The 19,573-nt window shown below is 52.2% G+C and overlaps 1 protein-coding gene across 8 annotated transcripts in view; it reads left to right on the top strand.

The window, feature by feature from the left end:
• RBSN (rabenosyn, RAB effector) overlaps window positions 1-15,319 on the top strand; it is a 29,780-nt gene extending 14,461 nt beyond the window's left edge. For 6 of the 8 annotated variants that reach the window (XM_089306591.1, XM_089306592.1, XM_089306590.1 and 3 more), the window contains 9 exons: window positions 407-507; window positions 1,319-1,364; window positions 1,482-1,643; window positions 3,676-3,917; window positions 5,782-5,852; window positions 8,676-8,762; window positions 9,614-9,716; window positions 10,834-10,938; window positions 11,700-15,319. In XM_089306591.1, coding sequence (XP_089162717.1) covers window positions 407-507; window positions 1,319-1,364; window positions 1,482-1,643; window positions 3,676-3,917; window positions 5,782-5,852; window positions 8,676-8,762; window positions 9,614-9,716; window positions 10,834-10,938; window positions 11,700-12,845 — 2,063 coding nt within the window. In that variant the 3' untranslated portion in view covers window positions 12,846-15,319. The remainder of the gene's footprint in view (window positions 1-406; window positions 508-1,318; window positions 1,365-1,481; window positions 1,644-3,675; window positions 3,918-5,781; window positions 5,853-8,675; window positions 8,763-9,613; window positions 9,717-10,833; window positions 10,939-11,699) is intronic. The other 2 variants (XM_089306593.1, XM_051851760.3) reach the window with 2 other exon arrangements.
• The last annotated feature ends 4,254 nt before the right edge of the window (window positions 15,320-19,573 follow it).

The raw sequence follows: 19,573 nt of genomic DNA, 5'->3' as shown, positions 1-19,573 counted from the left end.
GACTCAGTCTTCCTAAACGCCCTGTGAAATAGAAACTTGGTATTCCCACTTTGTGGCCTGTTTGATTGTCCCACTTTGTAGATGAGTACATGGAGTTATAGAGGCCAGGTGGTTTGTCCAAGTCACACAGTGTGCAACAGAATTGCAGCTTGAGCACTGGCTGGCTCCAGAGTCCTGGTCCTGCCTGCAGCGTTCAAAGACCCCTCGTATTGTACTGTGTGGCCTCCAAGGGCACGTAGTAAATATTTCAGAAATTTCCTTCCAGTTGCTTTCTTAGATTTTGACTTTGTATTAAGACTTTGAAGTCCTAGCATTTCTGCTTGTTTTTGAAATTCACTGACAGCAGCCCGGTGGAGAGGCTCCCTCAGCGGTCACATCACTCCTCTCCTGCCTTGCCTTGTTCTAGGTGCTGTGAGAAGCCAGCTTTCTGACTTCAAAAAGCATCGAGCTGCCCGAATTGACCACTATGTTGTTGAAGTCAATAAATTAATAATCAGGTTAGAGAAGGTAAATTTTGTTGTTTTAAAATACTTCTTTTTTTCTGCAAGTACAGATTTTCTGGGTGGAAAAACTACATTTCTGTAACATGTATCAAGTTTGTCAGATGCGTCTGGGGCTGTTGGGAAAATAGCCCGAGCATTAAGGAGGGCGCAGTGAGCAGTTCTGGCCCGGCTGGCTTCCCTGCCGGGAATGGCCCTGGTTGACACTCAGCACACGTCAGCTCCCCTTTTCCCTCCTGTGAAGCCCACTTGGCTTCTGGAAGCTTCTGTGCCTTCCTCTTTTGGGTGTCCCAGGCACTGTCACTCAGCCGTGTGTAGTGTGATGTCATCTGATGGAGAGCCGGTCTGAGGGACTGCTGAGCCAGTGCCAGGGTCCGGTGCGGGGACGTCTGGTCCTGTGGTGTGAGAATGTGTCTGCAGAGCCGTGATTGCTGCTGTGTGTGACCTGGATGGGGAGTGGTGGGCCTGGGGCAGCCACAGGCACAGCTCTCTGGATGTCCTGTCAGGCAGGAATATGTGGCCTGTGGATTGTCCAGGAGGACTGTGGGGAGGTGGGAATTTCCCTTTGCTTCCAGTCCTGGCCCCTGCCCCTTCCCTGCCTGTTCTGGGTTATTTCCAAAACAGTACTGGTGATAGAGGTTGGAATTGGGTCGTAGGAGGGAAGGTGTCTTCTAGATGTAAAAATCATACCGTGTCCCAGGTAGACTTGCTTTAGAGCTTTGTGGGGTGAAGACACATGAGACGCCAGCAGTGGAAAGTGTGGAATGACTGCAGCTATCACTGATTAATTCCACATGGCCCTGTTTTCTCCTGCTCAGCTCACGGCATTTGACAGAGCGAATACTGAGTCTGCAAAGATTCGAGGTAACTTTGGGACTTTTTCTCACATTCATTCTTTTTTATCTTTGTTCCTGACCAAATCTCTTTTTGTAATGGTGTGCTTTCTTTGTTGGCTTGCTTTTTGGTTTGTTCTTCCCGCAGCAATAGAAAAGTCTGTGGTGCCTTGGGTCAATGACCAGGACGTCCCTTTCTGCCCAGACTGTGGGAGTAAGTTCAGCATCCGAAACCGCCGCCACCACTGCCGCCTCTGTGGCTCTATCATGTGCAAGAAGTGCACGGAGCTCATCAGCCTTCCCTTTGCAAGTAGGTGACGTGGTGGTGGGCATGCAGCCTGGCGTCCTCTTGGGACTGGCGTATTTGCCGAATACTAGGACTTTGGGCCTTTTTGTTTCTGAGTGGGCCGTGGGTTCTTCATTAACTCATTCATTAACTCTTCACTAACTCGTATGTTGGTTTGCTGAAACCCTGGCAGCCTCGGTGCTGTGCCAGGGGCCGGGATACAGAGGTTTGGAATAGGAGTTGGCAAACAGTTTTTGAAAAGGACTAGACAGTAAATATTTCAGGCTTTGTGGGGCATGTATGGCACCTGTGACATTTCTTCTTTTTTCAAACGCCCTTCTAAAAATGTGAAAACTGTCCTTGACTTGAAGGCCATACAAAAACTGGCTGCCGCTGGACGTGGCTCACAGGGTCCTCGCCAGCCCACCTCAGTTGTCCTTTCCCATGGAGTCTAGCATCTAGCAGGAGATAGAGACCCACAGAGAAATCAGTGCTTTGAACAGAGTCTATGCAGTGAGGCACCCAGGAGAGGCTGAGCAACTCTGTCAGCTCTGCTTGGAAGTGGTAGAAGCAGCTTTTTTTTTTTCTTCAAAGATTTTATTTGAGAGGCTGAGTTAACAGAGAGAGGTCTTCCATTTGCTGCTTCGCTGTCCAGGTGGCCACAATGGCCAGAGCTGAGCTGATCTGAAGCCAGGAGCCAAGAGCTTCTTCCAGGCCTCCCTTTTGGGTTCAGAGGCCCAAGAATTTGGGCCATCTTCCAGTGCTTTCCCAGGCCCTAAGCCCAGAGCTGGATCAGCAGAGGAGCAGCCGGGACTAGAACCGGCGCCCACATAGGATGTCAGCACCACAGGTGGTAGCTTAGCCCACTGTGTCACAGCACCAGCCCTTGTAGAGGAATCTTTGAAAAGAGCATCTTGTGAAATGAGCCATGGGCTGTTCCTTCCTTCAGGATAAAAGTCACAGATAGCTCATTGTCCAATGGAAGAGACTGTGATGTTGTAATGTGGGAGGTACTAGTACTGTGGGAGGCTCAGGAGAGTGGGAACATGGGGCTCTGGTTGGGAGGTGGTACTTGGGAAGTACCTTGAGCAGTGAGTAGGACTGCTCAGAAGATGGAGAAGAAGGAATTCTGGTTAGAGTGGAGAGCACATCTAAAGGCCCTGGGGCAGATGAGTAGATGAACACATGGACTCCAGGAGAGGAGTGTGAGAACAGAGTTGAGGATTGTGGGAAGGAGGCTCCAAAGGTTAGATGGAACAGGATGCTGCAGACTTGCATCTCAGCTGGTTGTTGAGAAGTTGCTGAAGTTGATCTCACTGGGCTGTCGGGGGTGGATTGTAACCCTGGAGAGTACTGCTGACTCTGGGTACTTTGCTGGCCACAGGAGGGGGGCCGAAGCAGGCGTGTCTCTAGCCGACTCTCACATCCCCCAGGCCCACTTCACCTTAATACTTTGCCTTTCTCCCTGAGACCACTTCCTGTCCCTGAGACTTCATAAGCTATATTCTGTGGACACTGTTTGCCTTCTCTTGGCTCATTGGCCAGTGACGATTGGGCAGCTGCAGTGAGTGACACAGGCTCCTTGGCCAGCTCTGGGGTGCACCCTGACTGTTGTACAGGGAGAAAAGTGGGAAGTGCTCCAAAGTGCACTGTGTGGTGGGAACTGACCGGAAGGACGGATGTCCCTGGAGGACCTGCCTTTTCAGCTGGGCTTTGGAGAGGGTAGGCACTGGATGTCTTGGGGTGGTTTCATGGAAGAATTTGGTGTATCCGAGGCACAGGGCAGAAGGAGGAGTGGGGTGAATGGTAAGGCTAGGTTAGGGGTGGGCCTCCAAGCCTTCTGGGCCATTTGGATCTTGTCTGCATGGCTCGGGAGTCCTTTCTCACCACCAGGTCCCACCCCAGGAAGGAGAGAGGCAGGTACTTCTCACCACAGGACGCACTTGACTGTGTCAGTTCCCAGATCTAGTGCCTGTGGACTGGGAGCCTTCAGTTGTGGGGGGAGGGTTAATTGGATATAGTGGGGCTCATGGCTGCCGGTGTTTGGTTTTGACAGACAAGCTCACCAGTGCCAGCAAGGATTCCCTGAGCACGCACACCAGCCCCAGCCAGTCGCCCAACAGTGTCCACGGCTCCCGCCGGGGCAGCATCAGCAGCGTGAGCAGTGTGAGCTCGGTCCTGGATGAGAAGGACGATGACCGGATCCGCTGCTGTACGCACTGCAAGGACACGCTGCTCAAGAGGGAGCGGCAGATCGACGAGAAGGAGCACACGCCCGAGATTGTGAAGCTCTACGAGGTGACAGAGCTGACCCGTGGCCGCTGTGGCCTCTGTGGCTGCTGCTTGTGCACAGGCCTGCATGTTCCTGAGAACGCTCTGGGAGGCTGCTCATTCGAATCATTTCTCCTTCCTGCTGAAGGGCCAGGGTGTGCTTTCCCAGCCAGGGCCCTGAATGAGTCAGAGTAGCCCTGTGAGTGCTGCAGCAGACTCCTGCCCTTAGCTGTCCCTGCCTTCTTGAGAGCTGGGCTTGGGGTGGGGACTGTGGTGGAGGCCCGGGGGAAGGGGAGTTGGGGCCGTTGCCATGTGGGTTGCTCCGGGGAGGGTAGAAGCTGGAGATGGCAGAAGCCAGTCCTGGGAAACTTTCTGGGAGTTTGAAGCTCTAAAGTTTGAGAAGGTGTTCCAGATTTCCAGGCTTTATAGGTTTCCTCTTAGAGGCTGCCAGCATCCCTCTCTAAGTCCCTTCAGACACCCCCAGTACTCCTTAGCAATGGTGATCCCAGCCCCCTTATTAGATACAGACTGTGGGAGGAAATAGTGTGTGCAAAGAACAGCTGGGAGTGAGAGTGGCTCTGCCTGAGTGGCTGGGGAGACCTGTGAGCTCATGACGGGGTGCTGGGCAGGGTTGTGGTTGGGGAAGGGGTGGGGGAAAGCAGCTGCTTTTGCAGAACCCCGAGCAGAGGAAGAGCATACTTTATCTGATACGATCACTCGGTGACCACTGTCCGCGGTGCTGTAGGGCGGAGTGGCCGTGTTGGGGAGCCACGAAATCCTCAAGCTGGTTGCTCATTGAACCCATGCTGCAGATGGAGCCATTATCCATCCTTTGCATGTAATTCCTGACCTGGTAGCTTTTTTAAAAAAGATTTATTTTTATTTATTTGTAAGTTACAGAGAGAGGTAGAGACACAGAGAGAGTTCTTCCATCCGCTGGTTCGTTCCCCCAGATGTCCGCAATGGCCAGAGCTGCACCGATCCGAAGGCAGGAGCCAGGAGCTTCTTCTGGGTCTCCCACGTGGGTGCAGGGGCCCAAGGACTTGGGATATCTGCTATCCCAGGCCACAGCAGAGAGCTGGATTGGAAGAGGAGCAGCTGGGACTAGAACTGGTGCCCACATTGGATGCCAGTGCTTCAGGCCAGGGCTTTAACCCACTGTGCCAGAGTCCCGGCTCCTGGTATCTCATTTTTAAAAACAAAGTCATTTATCTTTATGCTGTGCCTTTAAGATTTGTTTATTTGAAAGGCAGAGTGACAGAGAGGGAGAGACAGAGCTCTTCCATGCTCTGATTCGCTCCCCAAATGCCCGCAACAGCCAGGGCTGGACTGTGCCAAAGCCAAGCACTCCATCCAGATCCCCCACAGGGATGGCAGGGACCCAAGGTCCTGGGTCACCATCCACTGCACATTAGCAGGAAGGTGGATTGGAAGTGGAGGTGCTGGACTTGAACCAGCACTCCTGCCAAGCAGCTTAACCTATCACGCCACAGTGCCCACCCCGGTATCTCATTTTTGTAGATGGTCTTTGTGCTTTCTGCTTCCTTCTGTTTTGAGGTGAGCCTGGGTGGCGCTGGGTCCTGCTGTGGGCTGATGTTGCCAGCAGAGAGTGTAGCTGCTGGTTCCTTTTCTCTGTCTTGCTGGGTACCTTGGCTTGTGCTCCAGAAAACCTTCTCCCCTCAGAAACGTCCTATCAGAGGCTCTGCCTTTCCTCTCCTTTCTTGAAAGATTTTCTGCTTGAAAAGCAAATTTATAAGTTAGGAAATTGATAGAATTTTAAAAACCCACTTTTGTTAAAGGTGCATTTTGTAGTGCATCTCCGGCTGGAGCCTCAGTTCTGGGAAGTTTCTGTGACTGGAGGGCATCACTCACCACTTCTTTTTGTTCTTAGAAATTGCGACTCTGTATGGACAAGGTTGACCAGAAGGCCCCTGAGTACATCAGGATGGCAGCGTCATTAAAGTAAGTTGTCCCCTCTGTTCCAATGCAGTAGTGACTCTTTCAGGTCAGTTTCTCAGTAGCGGAAAATGGGGATCTTAGCTCTAGCCATCGTTTTTCTCTGTGGCCGGCTGAGGAGGTTCTTCATGTCTGTGTTTAAGTGGATCCCACGCTGCACGTGGGAGCTTTGTGAACAGTGTGAGAAGAGTGCAGTGGGGCTTGTGCTCATCGGGGTGAGGAGCTGCTGCAGCGTGGCGTTGAGGCCGCGGGGCTCAGCACAGCCCTTTTCCTTTAAGTAGGGGTTGGCAGGCTCCACCCCCAGGGCAAATCTAGCCTGCCGTTTATTTTTCTTCTCAAATTTAGGTGTAGTTTGCCATAAAATCCACCTCCCCCCTTTTTAAAAGATTTTTATTTATTTATTTATTTGAAAGTCAGAGTTACATAGAAAGAGGAGAGGTAGAGAGAGAGATCTTCATCTGCTGGTTCACTCCCCAGTTGGCCACAACAGCTGGAGCCGTGGTGACTGAAACTAGGAACCAGGAGCTTCTTCCATGTCTCCCATGCAGATACCGGGGCCCAAGGACTTGAGCCATCTTCTTACTGCTTTCCCAGGCCACAGCAACGAGCTGGATCGGAAGAGGAGTGGCCAGGACTTGAACCGGCACCCATATGGGATACTGTCACTGCAGGCGGTGGCTTTACCTGCCACGCCACAGTGCCGGTCCCCAAATCCACCTTTTTAAAGTATACCCTTCAGTGGTGTTTAGTGTATTCACAAAGTTGTGCATCCCCACTGTCTTAATGCCAGATGTATTATTTCCCTGATAAGAAACCTTGTATTAGGGGGCTGGCGCTGTGGTGCAGCGGGTTAAAGCCCTGGTCTGAAGCGCCAGCATCCCATATGGGCGCCAGTTCTAGCCCTGGCTGCTCCTCTTCCGATCCAGCTCTTTGCTATGTCCTGGGATAGCAGTAGAAGATGGCCCAAGTCTGGGCCCCTGCACCCGCATGGGAGACCCAGAAGAAGCTCCTGGCTCCTAGCTTCGGATCGGTGCAGCTCCAGCCATTACGGCCATCTGGGGAGTGAAACAGCAGATGGACAACTTCTCTCTCTGTCTCTACCTCTGTCTCTAACTCTGTCTTTCAAATAAATAAAATAAATAAATCTTAAAAAAAAAGAAACCTTGTATTCAGTTTTTTTAAAAGATTTTATTAATTTTATTTGAGAGTTAGAGTTACAGACAGTAAGAGAAGAGACAGAGAGAAAGGTCTTCCTTCTGTTGGTTCACTCTCCAAATGGCTGCAACGGCCGGAGCTGCACTGATCCTAAACCAGGATCCAGGTGCTTCTTCCTGGTCTCCCACGTGGGTGCAGGGGCCCAAGGACTTGGGCCATCTTCCACTGCTTTCTCAGGCCGTAGCAGAGAGCTGGACTGGAAGAGGGGCAGCCGGGACTAGAATCGGTGCCAGTATGGGATGCTGGCACGCAGGCGGAGGATTAACCTACTGCGCCACGGCACCGGCCCCCCTTGTAGTCATTATTAATCACCCCTCTCCCTGGTAATCCCTGGTCTATGTTCTGACTCTGTAGGTTTGTCTTTTTTTGGCATTCCCTATAAATACAACTCTAAATATGTAATCTTTTATGTCTGGTTTCCTTCACACAGGCATCATGCACATGTCAGTACGTTATTCCGTTTATTTGAATGTATGTATTTAGCTGATCCATTCATCACTTGATGAACATTTGTGTTGGTTCCACCTGGGGCTGTTAGGAGTAGTTCTCCTACAGTACTCACCTACAGGTCTTTTTGGTGGACACGTTCTCATTTCTCCTTGGTGTATACCCAGGATTTCAGCTATTGGTTGATGTAACTGAGACCAGAGGAAGCAGAATTTCTGGTTTGGGCACACCTTGTCATTTTCCACATGGTTGGCAGTGTGTTCTCATTGCCCGTCTGATGTTCTCTTTGTAAAACTGTGCACCGAGAGAATCTTCACATTATAGGACACAGCAGTGTTTTTCCAGTTAGGACTGTTTTATAGACAGAAAAATAGGTAAAGACAGCAACCCTTTCTGCTTATTTAGCTTGAATTGCTGCTGCCTCTGGCAGGGAGTTGAGGGGCCACCGCCAAAGCTGAGTGATCTCCTGAAACGTTCCCCTTGGCCCATTGGTCACTGATGCTATAAAAATGGAAAGCCCTAATCACAGCACTTGGAATTCAGCAGTCTGGGGGTAGTGACAGGCTTGGGAGCGAGCAGTTATAACATCACGACATAATTGCTGCTCTGCCTCTGAGACTTGTGCTGAGCCACCTCTGGCCTTCCTTGATAATCCGCACTCTACCGGGGCTGCACTACTCCCACCCTGCCCGGTTTGGAGTTAAATGTTTTTTTTAGGCAGGGAGTGATTGTGAGACCCGGACTGTGCCCTGCATGCATGGCTTGCCTGGGCGTCGGAGTCCCCCAGCAGCACTGCAGCTGTCCTCTTTCCGCTGTGTAGAGTTGACTGAGAGAAGCCGGATGGCGACTCATTCAGTGAACCACTTGGTGCAGCTTACGATGTACAGGGAAGCTGTGGAGACGTGAGCGGGCTAGGTTCAGCTGCTGTGTTTTGGTGATGCAATTAAAGCACGTCGTTGGGGTCAAGCACACCTCTGTCCCTGTGGGATCTGCAGGTGAGAGAGGGGCTGCCGGTTGAGTTCAGTCCAGGCAGTGAGCACTACGCTGTGTCTGCGAGTCCAGAGTGCCCCTTTGGGAGCAGTAATTGCATCTGCCCTACGAGGCCCCTACTACAGTCTCCAGTCAGCATCGGGAAGCTCAGATCAATGTTCTGTGATTCCTCCTTAGTGCTGGTGAGACAACCTACAGTCTGGAACACGCGAATGACCTTCGAGTGGAGGTGCAGAAGGTGTATGAGCTAATAGATGCTTTAAGGTAAGGTTTTCCCTCTTAGTGCAGAAGTGCATTTTCATGAAGTGGGGGGTGGCAAGCACACGTGAGAGGAGGCCTGCGAAGGTGCCAGCTCTGGCACTCGCTGCTTTTAACTCTTTGTTAAGGAGCTGGTAATTGACACTGACCATGTGCCAGTCCCTGGCTGTGTCCTCAGAGTAGCTCATTTATTGTACCCAGTTGCCCTGTGAGCTAGGGATTCACATGCCTGTTTCATAGGTGAGGAGAGATGCCACAGCTGGCAGAGTGATGGAGCCAAGAGAGAAAGAAACCCAGGCTTTTTTTTCAAGTGTGTTCTTGCTCTTCGAGTCCTCAGCTGCTTTTCAAACGTGGTTTGGGTATCAGGGTTCAGTCAGCCTGAATTACAAGAGGTACAGGTACTCCAGGGAGAACTAAGATGAAGGATTTTTGTGCACCAGACATGCAGGGCTGGCTATGTAATTCACAAGGCCCAGAACAAAAGGAACATGCTGACCGCTGTTCAAAATGTATTAAGAATTTTAAGATAGGGACAGTAGAGCATTAAGCCAAGCATGGGGCTCTTCTGAATGCCAGACCCTATGTAATTGTACAGGTTGTTCACCTTGAAGCCAGCCATGTGTATGTGGTTAGTTCCTTACTGAGTGAGCATTTGCCATGCACCCTGGGCTGTGATAGGGCCCTTGGGTATGGCCAAAGGGTAAGAAGTGGCCTTGTCCTTGGAGGAAACCTGAGTGGAGTCACTCACCTGTTTGTACCCGTCTTCCCGGCATGAAAGCCTGGTGCCTCCACAGACTTTGACCCCTGTCTCTGAGGCTGGCAGTGCCCGTTACATTGATGTGTTTGTTCCAATTCAGTAAGAAGATCTTAACCTTAGGCTTGAACCAGGACCCTCCACCACATCCAAACACTTTGCGGCTGCAGAGGATGATCAGATACTCAGCTACACTTTTTGTGCAGGTAAAGCCATCCTGGGGTGGCACAAACATTGCACTCGGCCTGTCCTGCTCGTCACCTCTCAGAAGGCAGATCCGTGCCAATGGCTTGTTTCCTATTTATACATTGATTACTTTTTAGGATTATAAATGCATCATGCCACATGTAGAGAACCATCTGGATTTCAGACACAAATAACACTACTTCTAATGCTATATCCCCAGTACACTCACTTGTCATTCTGATATATTCATTTTATTTCCATTTGCATTTGAAAATAAATGGTAGTTATAAGCAGTACATACTTGCAAGTGTGTGTCTTCCCTTTTCATTGCTGACTTGTATCCTGAGAGCTTTGGTGCACAGCCTCGCCACTGTGCTGGGACGCCTGCAGAGTCCTGCTTTGACTGTGTGTGCCGTCCTTCTTTCCCCTCCCTTGCAGTGGCATTTGTGCATTCTCATGTTTTGCTGTTCAAAATGTGGCCAGGATAGGAAGCTGCCTTAGGATAAGCTCCTGAAGGACTCGCCCAGGTCGCCGGCTGTAAGGTCCCGGGGCAGCCAGACCTTGGTGGTTAGAGCTGTGTTGTGTCTTCTACCTCTGAAAGCTTTGAGAGTCACAGCAACCTGAGGGCTCCCTGACGGGGACACTCACTAGCGTCCCGTGGGGTTACTTTTCTAGCACAGCAGTGGAGAGAATGAGGCCTTGGTGCTAGGATTAGCAGTCGTTTAGTCAGTGCCTGCTGGGTAACAGGCCACGTTCTAGGTGCCCGAAGTCCTGTAGTGAACAAAAAAAGACACAGATTCCCGTTTGTGAGCCTTATGTTCCTGAGAGAGGGACAGAAAGTAAGCAGCTAACACACTCTGTAAGATGGTGGAAGGTGCCGTGGCGAAGGGGGAGGGGTCTGTGGCGGAGCTGACGTCGGGTCCCTGGGCTGTGTGGTGCTGAGCATTCACAAAGGGAAGGCAGGCCCGCTGGGACGCTGACTCTGGCCTTTACAGGGTCAGCTGCTTCCTGCTACCAGAGCTCAGTGTCTCTCCCCGAGGATGAAGTGGCCTAGTTCAAGTGGATGCTCATCACAGGGCTTAAGGCCCATTTTCCCCCATGAAGTTTAAGTGTGAAATTGTCTGTAATTCCCTACAGGAAAAGTTGCTTGGCTTAATGTCACTGCCAACCAAAGAACAATTTGAGGACCTGAAAAAGAAAAGGAAGCAGGAAATGGAGAGGAAGAGGATCATGGAGAGACAGGTGCGTGGTGTTCAGGCAGGCGGCATCAGCCACTGCCTCCTTGAGGGATCTGAGGATGAAGGCCTCTGTGGCCCCAGGAGATTCTGTGAGGGGGCTGTAGTGAGGGAGAACCTACTGCTCTCCAAGCTTCCTTTCTTCAGAACCTGTGTCCTGGCCTCACGGTCGTCTGCAGAAACCAGAACACTTGTTTGGTTTTCTCCCTGGGTCTTGTTTCCCTTTCAGAGGCTTGGCCAGGTGTAGAACTCCAGAGCGGCTGGCAGTTCTCCCCGGCCGGGGGCTGCCGAGGACCCGGGCACAGGAGCGTCCGGTAGGACGTGTTGGAGTGTGCAGTTGCACAGGCAGTCGTGTGTGTCAGACACGCGCGAGACCCTAGTGTAGAGGGCGGTCATGGCCTTGGTGTCGAAGAGCGCGAGACTCCAGTGTAGAGGGCAGCCATGGCCTTGGTGTCGAAGAGCGCGAGACTCCAGTGTAGAGGGCAGCCATGGCCTTGGTGTCGAAGAGCGCGTTTCAGAAGGAGGAGATCGTCACCCTTGTTTTCTGTTACTCGTTGTTTTCTTTTAGAAGATCACTATCTGCCTTCCAACCTCCCCCACCTCCCAGATGCAGGCTTGATTTGATTTTAGCGGTTGGCTACAGTAGCCCTCAGATGGGAGACTGCGTGTCACTGGCCCAGGGATAGGGGGACGGTGGCGAGTGACGGGCAGTGGGGCTGCGGTTGGCCTGGTGACTGTGCTGACCGCCTGGCTTTGGTGTCTCCCCAGGTAGCTCTCGAGTCTCAGCGAAGACTTGAGGAAAGGCAGAGTGGCCTGGCGTCTCGCACGGCCAACGGGGAGCTGGCATCCCTGCCCAGAGGCCCTGCCCCTCTGAGAAAGGCTGAGGGCTGGCTCCCGCTGTCGAGATGTCAGGGACAGAGTGAAGACCCCGACCCCCTGCTGCAGCAGATCCACAACATCACCTCGTTCATCGGGCAGGCCAGGGCTGCCGGCCGCGCCGACGAGGTGCGCACGCTGCAGGAGAACCTGCGGCAGCTGCAGGACGCCTACGAGCAGCAGCAGGTGGAGAAGGCCATCGAGCTGTCCCGGAGGCAGGCCGAGGAGGAGGACCTGCAGCGGGAGCAGCTGCAGAGGCTCCGGGAGCGGGAGTGGGAGCGAGAACTGGAGCAGTTCCGGGTCGCGTCCCTGCACACTCGCACTCGGTCCCTGGACTTCAGAGAAATTGGGCCTTTTCAGCTGGAGCCCAGCAGGGAGCCCCGCCCCCACCTTGCGTATGCGCTGGATCTGGGCCCTTCCTCAGGGCAGAGCAGCACAGCTCCCACGACCTCTTCCCCCAGCCCTGCACAGGAGCCCAACCTAGTGTGGGCTGGGCCCTCAGCCTGCGGCCAGGAATGCCCTCCCCAGGGTCCCGTGTCTCAGCCAAACGAGGTGCCCTCCCTAAACCCCTTTGAAGAAGAAGACCTCGCCAGCCCCAGAGAGGAGGACCCCACGCACCCTCCCACTGCAGAGGTGTCTGTCAGCCCTGCAGCCCCTGTCCCAAAAGAGTATAATCCCTTTGAGGAAGAGGAGGAAGAAGTCGTGGCAGGGAATCCCTTCACAAGCCCAGATTCGCCTGCGCCCAACCCCTTTGAGGAGGAGGAGGAGTCTCCCCACCTGAGGCCCTCCAGCCCGCCTGTCCCTGGCAACCCCTTTGAGGAGCCTGCCGGTCCCAACCCCTTCGAGGTGGACAGCGACAGCGGAGCCGAGGCCGAGGAGCCCATAGAGGAGGAGCTCCTGCTCCAGCAGATCGACAACATCAAGGCCTACATCTTCGATGCCAAGCAGTGCGGCCGCCTGGACGAGGTGGAGGTCCTGGCGGAGAACCTGCGCGAGCTGAAGCGCACCCTGGCCAGGCAGAAAGGCGGCCCCGACTGAGCAGCCGTGGGAGGGGCCTGGCAGCGGAAAGGCAGGTGGGATTGGTGGGATGGAGGCAGGGCAGGAGTCCAGATGCACAGTCTGCTGTCTTGTGCTGTGCACTTTGAGGCATTTCCACTACAGATGAATAATAAAATGGGATCCAGAACGGGAAGAATCAGCATTGATGTGCTGCTTTTTCCTGTTTTTTTTTTTTTTTTTTTAATTGGAGGTTTTCCCCTTTCAAAGGGACTTCATATTCTCACTACCCAGGTGAAACCGTTGGGCCCAGGGCATGTACCTCCTGGGTCCCTTTGCTGCTGCCAGGTTGGGTCATTCTGCAGTGTTAGAGAGCAGCTTTTCCTAGGCCCACCCTGAGCCGAGATGGGCAGGATGGAGTCCCTTAACTACTCTGCTCTGGCCCCGTGGAAGTCAGTCTCTTGCGGGCCATGGGTTCTGTTTCACCCAGGCCTGTGCAGCAGAGGGGAGAGGGGCTGCGGTGAGGGCAAGAGTCCAGATCCAGGAGAGCCCAGCACCTCTTTGCAGTGTCTTGCAGGATCTGTTTGCCTCTCTGTGTAAGTTCCTGTTTGTCTCTTTCAGAAAGTTAAGCTCCCAGTGCAGGGGCAGCAAGGTGGATTTGAGCATGATCTTTTCAGAAAATGGGCATGGCTAATGTTCTGGTTGATTTTAGTATTTGGGAAAAGAATTTCTATATATCATGGCTCTGATGGAAATTGTCCATCCCCAGAGAAACCTCTCTGCAGAGTTTTGGCAGAACTACTCTGCTGAGGGCCTCTTTGGAGCGGCCAGTGTGTAATGTAGGATTGGGGTCAGGAAGCCTCCCGGAGTCACAGGATAAACCACAGGCCAAAGCCGCTCCATCAGCCTTCTTCCTTCGGAATCATCCCGTCCTGACCTGGGCGCTGGTGAGATCTGTTCCTACCCACACGGACATCTGTGAAGAGGCCCAGCCCAGGATCCTGGCGCTGGCTCTGCAGTGCTTCACCTCTGCACCAGGCAAGGGGAGAAAGGGAATGGACCAACTGAGCCCTGGTGCTTCGGTTTCCAGGACCCTCATGAACCCTTCACTGACCTCTGACCTCTGACGTCATGACACCCGGGTGTGCTTGGCTCTGGGCAGGGTTTCTGCAGTTACAGTTGCTAATTAATGAACAACAGCTGACCACTCGTCACTTTATACCCTCAGCTAACTCTGGACCATCCTTAGGTTACTGATGTGAGAGTTAATTCATTTCATTCTGGAGAAGATCCTACTGAAGTGGGAGTGGGAATGGCTGAATTCTCTGGGAGTAAAAATCTGTGTCGGCGCTAGTGATATTTCTTTTGCATTTTCTGGGTCTTTTTCTTTGGAGATGTGGAAATAGGGAAGGGTGGGTGTGTGTGTGGAGGACCCATTGCCTCTGGGTTCTGTTCACAAACAAAAGGAAAATGAATAGTTATGCATGTAAGCCGCTGGCCAGCCCTTGTTGGTTGCTGCGGTGGCTTTGGGAAGCAGGGGAACAGGTAGCTAAGGCAGTGGTAGGGGTCTCCCCTCTCCCTTGAGGCCATGCCCTTCCTGCTGTTGCTCCCCGACTGGAGAGAAGGCGGCTCTGCGCCGGAAACGAGGCAGTTCCGGGAGCTGAATGCCGCTCTCCGTCATACTTTGCTGTGAGAACGCGGCTCAAGTAGCTGGTGATTTCAGCTGAGACTAATCCACTAAATGTAGCCTTTCCTGAAATCACCTGCAGGAATCATGTAAGTAATTAACAGCATCGGGGGAAACACAAGAAACCTTGGTAAAAGCTGTCTTGAAAACCCGACTTACTGACGGTAGTAAACCAAACTAAAATCCCTGTGCTCTCATTGTTTTTCCCCATGGCTGTGTTCGTATGTGAATGTGAACATGACAGGAGTTAAAATTCTCCACCCCTTGGCTGTGCCAATTCTCAGAATTCATGCAGGCACATGGTTGACAGCAGGGAAAAGCTGGCCTGTGTGTCGTAACCACAACGTCAGGTTTTACCTCATCTGACTGCACTCTTGCTTCATCTCATCGTCCATGAGCAGGTTCTTGATGTGGCGTTGGCAGACCCCCAGGCACTGACACGGTCATATATGGAAGAGACTTCGGGGACTCCGGCATCCAATGAAGTTCTTCATGCCTTTTCCCTTTCATACCTCGTCTGGATCCCCCCGCCCCGGGTCTAATACACTAAGGACACTTACTCACTGTACTCGCAGCTCAATGTATCTTTGCTGTTCAGTTCCTACAATGTACCGGAGTCATCCTGAGCCATGCGGTGTGTGGCCGTTGGCGTGCTTAGGTGATGGGACTCAGAATGAGAAGCGGGTCTGCAGCAGCTCAGACTGGAGCAGCAGGTTGTGCTGGTCACCTGACAGTGACTGTCAGTCTGAGGGTCGTTGATTTGCATGCACTACTCTGAGGCCTTGTATTGGAGCTTTTTTAAAAAAATAAAATAACACATGATACTGGTTGAGTGTGTGCGCACATGTGTTCCAAGTGACAGCATCAGAAGATAGGCCTGGTTCCTGAGTCTTGTCTGATTAAGGCCCCCAAAGTCAAGGTCCCTGGAGCAAACCAGGGATAAGTATGGGTTCCAGGTCTGTCCTTACCTCGTTACTCCAGCAGAGTGGGTCCAATGCGTGATAGAGCACAAGCATAGAGCACAAGCCCTTCATAATCCTCTTACCCCTGTCAGCCCGGAGGAAACAGGCTCGGTGACGTGGGGGACCCCGACTGCCATTTGTGCCAGGCTCAGCACTGCTGCAGGCGTGGGGGCTGGCACAGTGGCTGCCTGTGATGCCATCCCATGTGGGCACTAGTTTGAGTCTTGGCTGCTCCACTTCTGATTTAGTCCCTTGCTCATGGTCTGGGAAAAGCAGCAAAAAATGGCCCAAGTGTTTGGGTCCCTGCTACACACTGGGGAGACCAGCAGAGGCTCCTGGCTTTGGCCTGGCCCAGCTCAGGTTAAAGAAGTTATCCTGGCCTGGGTCACACAGTGGAGAATGCGTATTGAAACCCAGGTGTGTCTGATTTGCTTTGTTCTCAGTAGCTAGGAGAGTTTGTGCTTGGTGAGGTGTGGAACAGGGCAGTGCTGAAGCGTTGTGGGGCTCAAAGGGGCACACATGGGCAGTGGGAAAAAAGCCAGGAGCCAGGTGCTTCTCCTGGTCTCCCATGTGGGTGCAGGGCCCAAGCACCTGGGCCATCCTCCACTGCCTTCCCGGGCCACAGCAGAGAGCTGGACTGGAAGAGGAGCAACCGGGACAGAATCCGGCGCCCCAACTGGGACTAGAACCCGGGGTGCCGGTGCTGCAGGCAGAGAATTAGCCAAGTCAGCCATGGCGCCGGCTGCTGAGCAGTTTCTGACGGTGACTTCACCTGGTCCTTGAAACGGACCTTCCCAGGACATCTAGCTTACAAAGCAAAGAGGGGATACTATTTAGTGTTCACTCTGGGCCAGAGCGTGGTGGTTGGTTTTTTTTTTTTTTTTTTTTTTTTTTTTAGGATTTACCTATTTGAAAGGGTTCAGAGAGAGAGAGAGGGAGGGAGGTCTTCGATCTGCTGGTTTACTCTCCACATGGCCTCAACGGCAAAGGCCCAAACACTTGGGTCATCTTCCTTCTGCTTTTCCCAGGCCATTAGCAGGGATCTGGATTGGAAGTAGAGCAGCCACAACACCAACCGGTGCCCACATGGCAATGCTGGTGTTACAGGCAGCATCACCCACTGTGCCACGATGCCACGATGCTGCTGGCCCTACCGGTGCTCTTTCAGTCTCCCGCCAACCGCAGTTTGCAGGGGAACAAGTGAGTGGTGAGGCTGAACGTGGCCCAGGCCTCTGACTCCAAACCCAAAGCTGTTCAGTTTGTACTCATGTCTCTGACGTGGGTGGGAGTGGGGTAGGGGAGTTCCATCTAGTGGAAGCCCCTCCTGTGGATTTAAGAGCAAAAGCTCCCTGCCCAAAACTTCGCAGGCCTGGCATAATTTTAAAAATACTTTGGAAACCACTTGTGGTTTCAGCTCAAAGAGCTTGGATAGTATCACTTTGTCCTTACAACAAGAACAAGCTAGAAAAGTTTCATTTTTCTTGGACACATCAGATAACCAGGTTTGCAAGGCACAGTGCCATCCTAAAATCTGGAGAGGGGTGTGTTCAGGGTCCCACCGCCAGACCTGAGGCCTGGAGCAGAAGCCCTGGATGTAGCTGTTAGAAGACTTAGCGGTGGTTTGGTGAGTTGTTGGGGGCAGGGGAGTGGGAGGCCAGCCCCCTTGACCACACTCATGGGCTCCGCCTCTAGGAACCCACATGGTTCTCATGGTGAACTGCTGAGAAAGATCCCCTGGTGGCTTGCCCCTAACAAAGGTCCACCCTGGGGTGGGGGAGACCTCAGGAGACCTTCCCCTCTGGGCCAGGGCATCTTTATCACTTCAGCCATCACCTTCCCCAGGTGGGAGGCTGGGTAAGGACCCAGGCCTGTGCAAATACTGAGACTTCATCATAGCATCATGGAACGCTGCCCCGCCCTGCACCTTCCCACGCCCTAACAGGCTTCACCAGGGGTCACAGCTGAGAGCTGCCGGACACAGACTCCGAGGGGGAGTATTTAGCGAAGGCCAAAGTGAAGAGGGGGAGGTGACGCCTCTGACACTTGCAGCCACAGCAAACTTAGCTGCCAGGCACATTGACATAAATCCTCACACTAAATTTAACCTCAGTCCCTGTGACCTATCCCAGGCAGTTCTGTCCCACTGCCAACCAACAATTTCATACTTAAAAGGCAAGAAAAAAGTGTGACAAGAGGAAGCAAACATCTTAACTCATGAAATTATCAGACAGGAAATTTGACATACAATTAGTATGTTACCGGGGTCGGCACTGTGCTCACTTGGCTAATCCTCTGCATGCAGTGCCGGTATCCCATATGGGCGCCGGGTTCTAGTCCCAGTTGCTCCTCTTCCAGGAGCTCTCTGCTGTAGTCCAGGAGGGCAGTGGAAGATGGCCCAAGTCCTTGGGCCCCTGCACCCGCATGGGAGACCGGGAAGAAGCACCTGGCTCCTGGCTTTGGATTGGCACAGTGCCAGCTGTAGTGGCCATTTGGGGAGTGAACCAATGGAAGGAAGACCTTTCTCTTTCTCTCACTGTCTATAACTCTACCTGTCAAATAAAAAAAATAATTAGTATGTTACCAGGTCTACTGGTAACAATAAAGAAATTGCCGGCTGGCACTGCGGCTTACTTGGCTAATCCTTTACCTGCGGCGCCGGTACCCTGGGTTCTAGTCCCGGTTGGAGCACTGATTCTATCCCCGTTGTTCCTCTCCCAGTCCAACTCTCTGCTGTGGCCCGGGAAGGCAGTGGAGGATGGCCCAAGTGCTTGGGCCCTGCACCCTCATGGGAGACCCGGAGGAGGCACCTGGCTCCTGGCTTCGGATTGGCGCGGCGCACCGTCCGCAGTGGCCATTTGGGGGGTGAACCAACGGAAGGAAGACCTTTCTCTCTCTCTCTCTCTCACTGTCTAACTCTGCTTGTCAAAAAAATAAAGGCACTGTGACAATGAGCCCTAATGGGCTCATCAGTAAGCTGGACTCAGCCAGGTGATCAGTGACATTGAAGGCAGGTCAACAGGGACTTCCTGATTGAAATGCAGAGAAAAGAATGAGAACCGACACACACCACATCCAAGAACTATGAGACAGCTTTAAAGAAATAAAATGGATGTCATGGGAATTCTAAAGGGAGAAAAAATGAAGAGGAAATATCTGAATAAGAAATTTCCAAAACTAGAGGGAGACACCAAAAGCACAGATGTGGGAAACTCATGACCAGGTTCAAGCTCAGAAGCTTCCTGGTTTGTCTCCCCACGCCTTCCCCGACAGTGTCCTCATCTTGTGCGTTAGCTTTTTTTTTTTTTTTTTTTTTTAATAAGTTCCTGCTTTCTTAGAAGAGCTGACTTGGGATGCAAATTGTGCTGTGCTGGCCTGATTCTACGCCCCTCCCAGGGAAAACTGCCCCACCAGCACTTCTTCCAGCCCTTACCAACCTAACTCACAAAGCTTTGTCCAGAGCCCTGATCAATCGCACGGACAGGTTGGACTCAGATTCTTCTGCTTTCTACTGACCAATAATAAAGCCTTTGTCTTCTCAAAAGACCCACACATAGGTGACCTGAGTGCAAAGGGCAGCCTTCGGTCGGAAACACTCGGGGAACACCAACACCCCAAATCTGCACCGCTGCGAAACGTACTCAAACTGCTTACACAGACAGTAAAAACCTTGAAAGAACCCCGAGGGACAAGATAACCTTGTGAAGGTCACAGCCCAAGGACACAGGCCCACTAAAATACAGACATTTAATCATGAGATCATGGAGAAACAGGTAAGAATTAGAGCTAATTACAGCCTACGCAAGCAAGAAGTGGGGAGTGAAATATTAAAACTTAAAAAAAAAAAAACTCACCAACCTAGAATTTTCTATCTGGAAAGTCATTCAGACTTGAAAGAGAAATAAACCTCCTGGAGCTGAGTACTTCTGAATGGCATCTCATCCACCCAGAAGCTGGTGAGTGGGGGAACTAGGATCCCAAACCACTTTTTATTTTCCTTTAGCAAATCGGTTTGATTTTCTAGTCAATGGTAAAAACAGTTCAAACTCCACATTTTGGAACTGGGCAGTGGAATAGCAACTTATCAGCTGACCTGAGTCTGCACTCAGAACTCCTAGATTTAA

The sequence above is a fragment of the Oryctolagus cuniculus genome, chromosome 10, assembly GCF_051225735.1.
Source record: "Oryctolagus cuniculus isolate XC-2025 breed Fujian yellow rabbit chromosome 10, ASM5122573v1, whole genome shotgun sequence".
NCBI lineage: Eukaryota > Metazoa > Chordata > Mammalia > Lagomorpha > Leporidae > Oryctolagus > Oryctolagus cuniculus.
The sequence above is the reverse complement of the archived record's forward strand: the minus strand, read 5'-3'. Positions and strand labels throughout refer to the sequence as shown.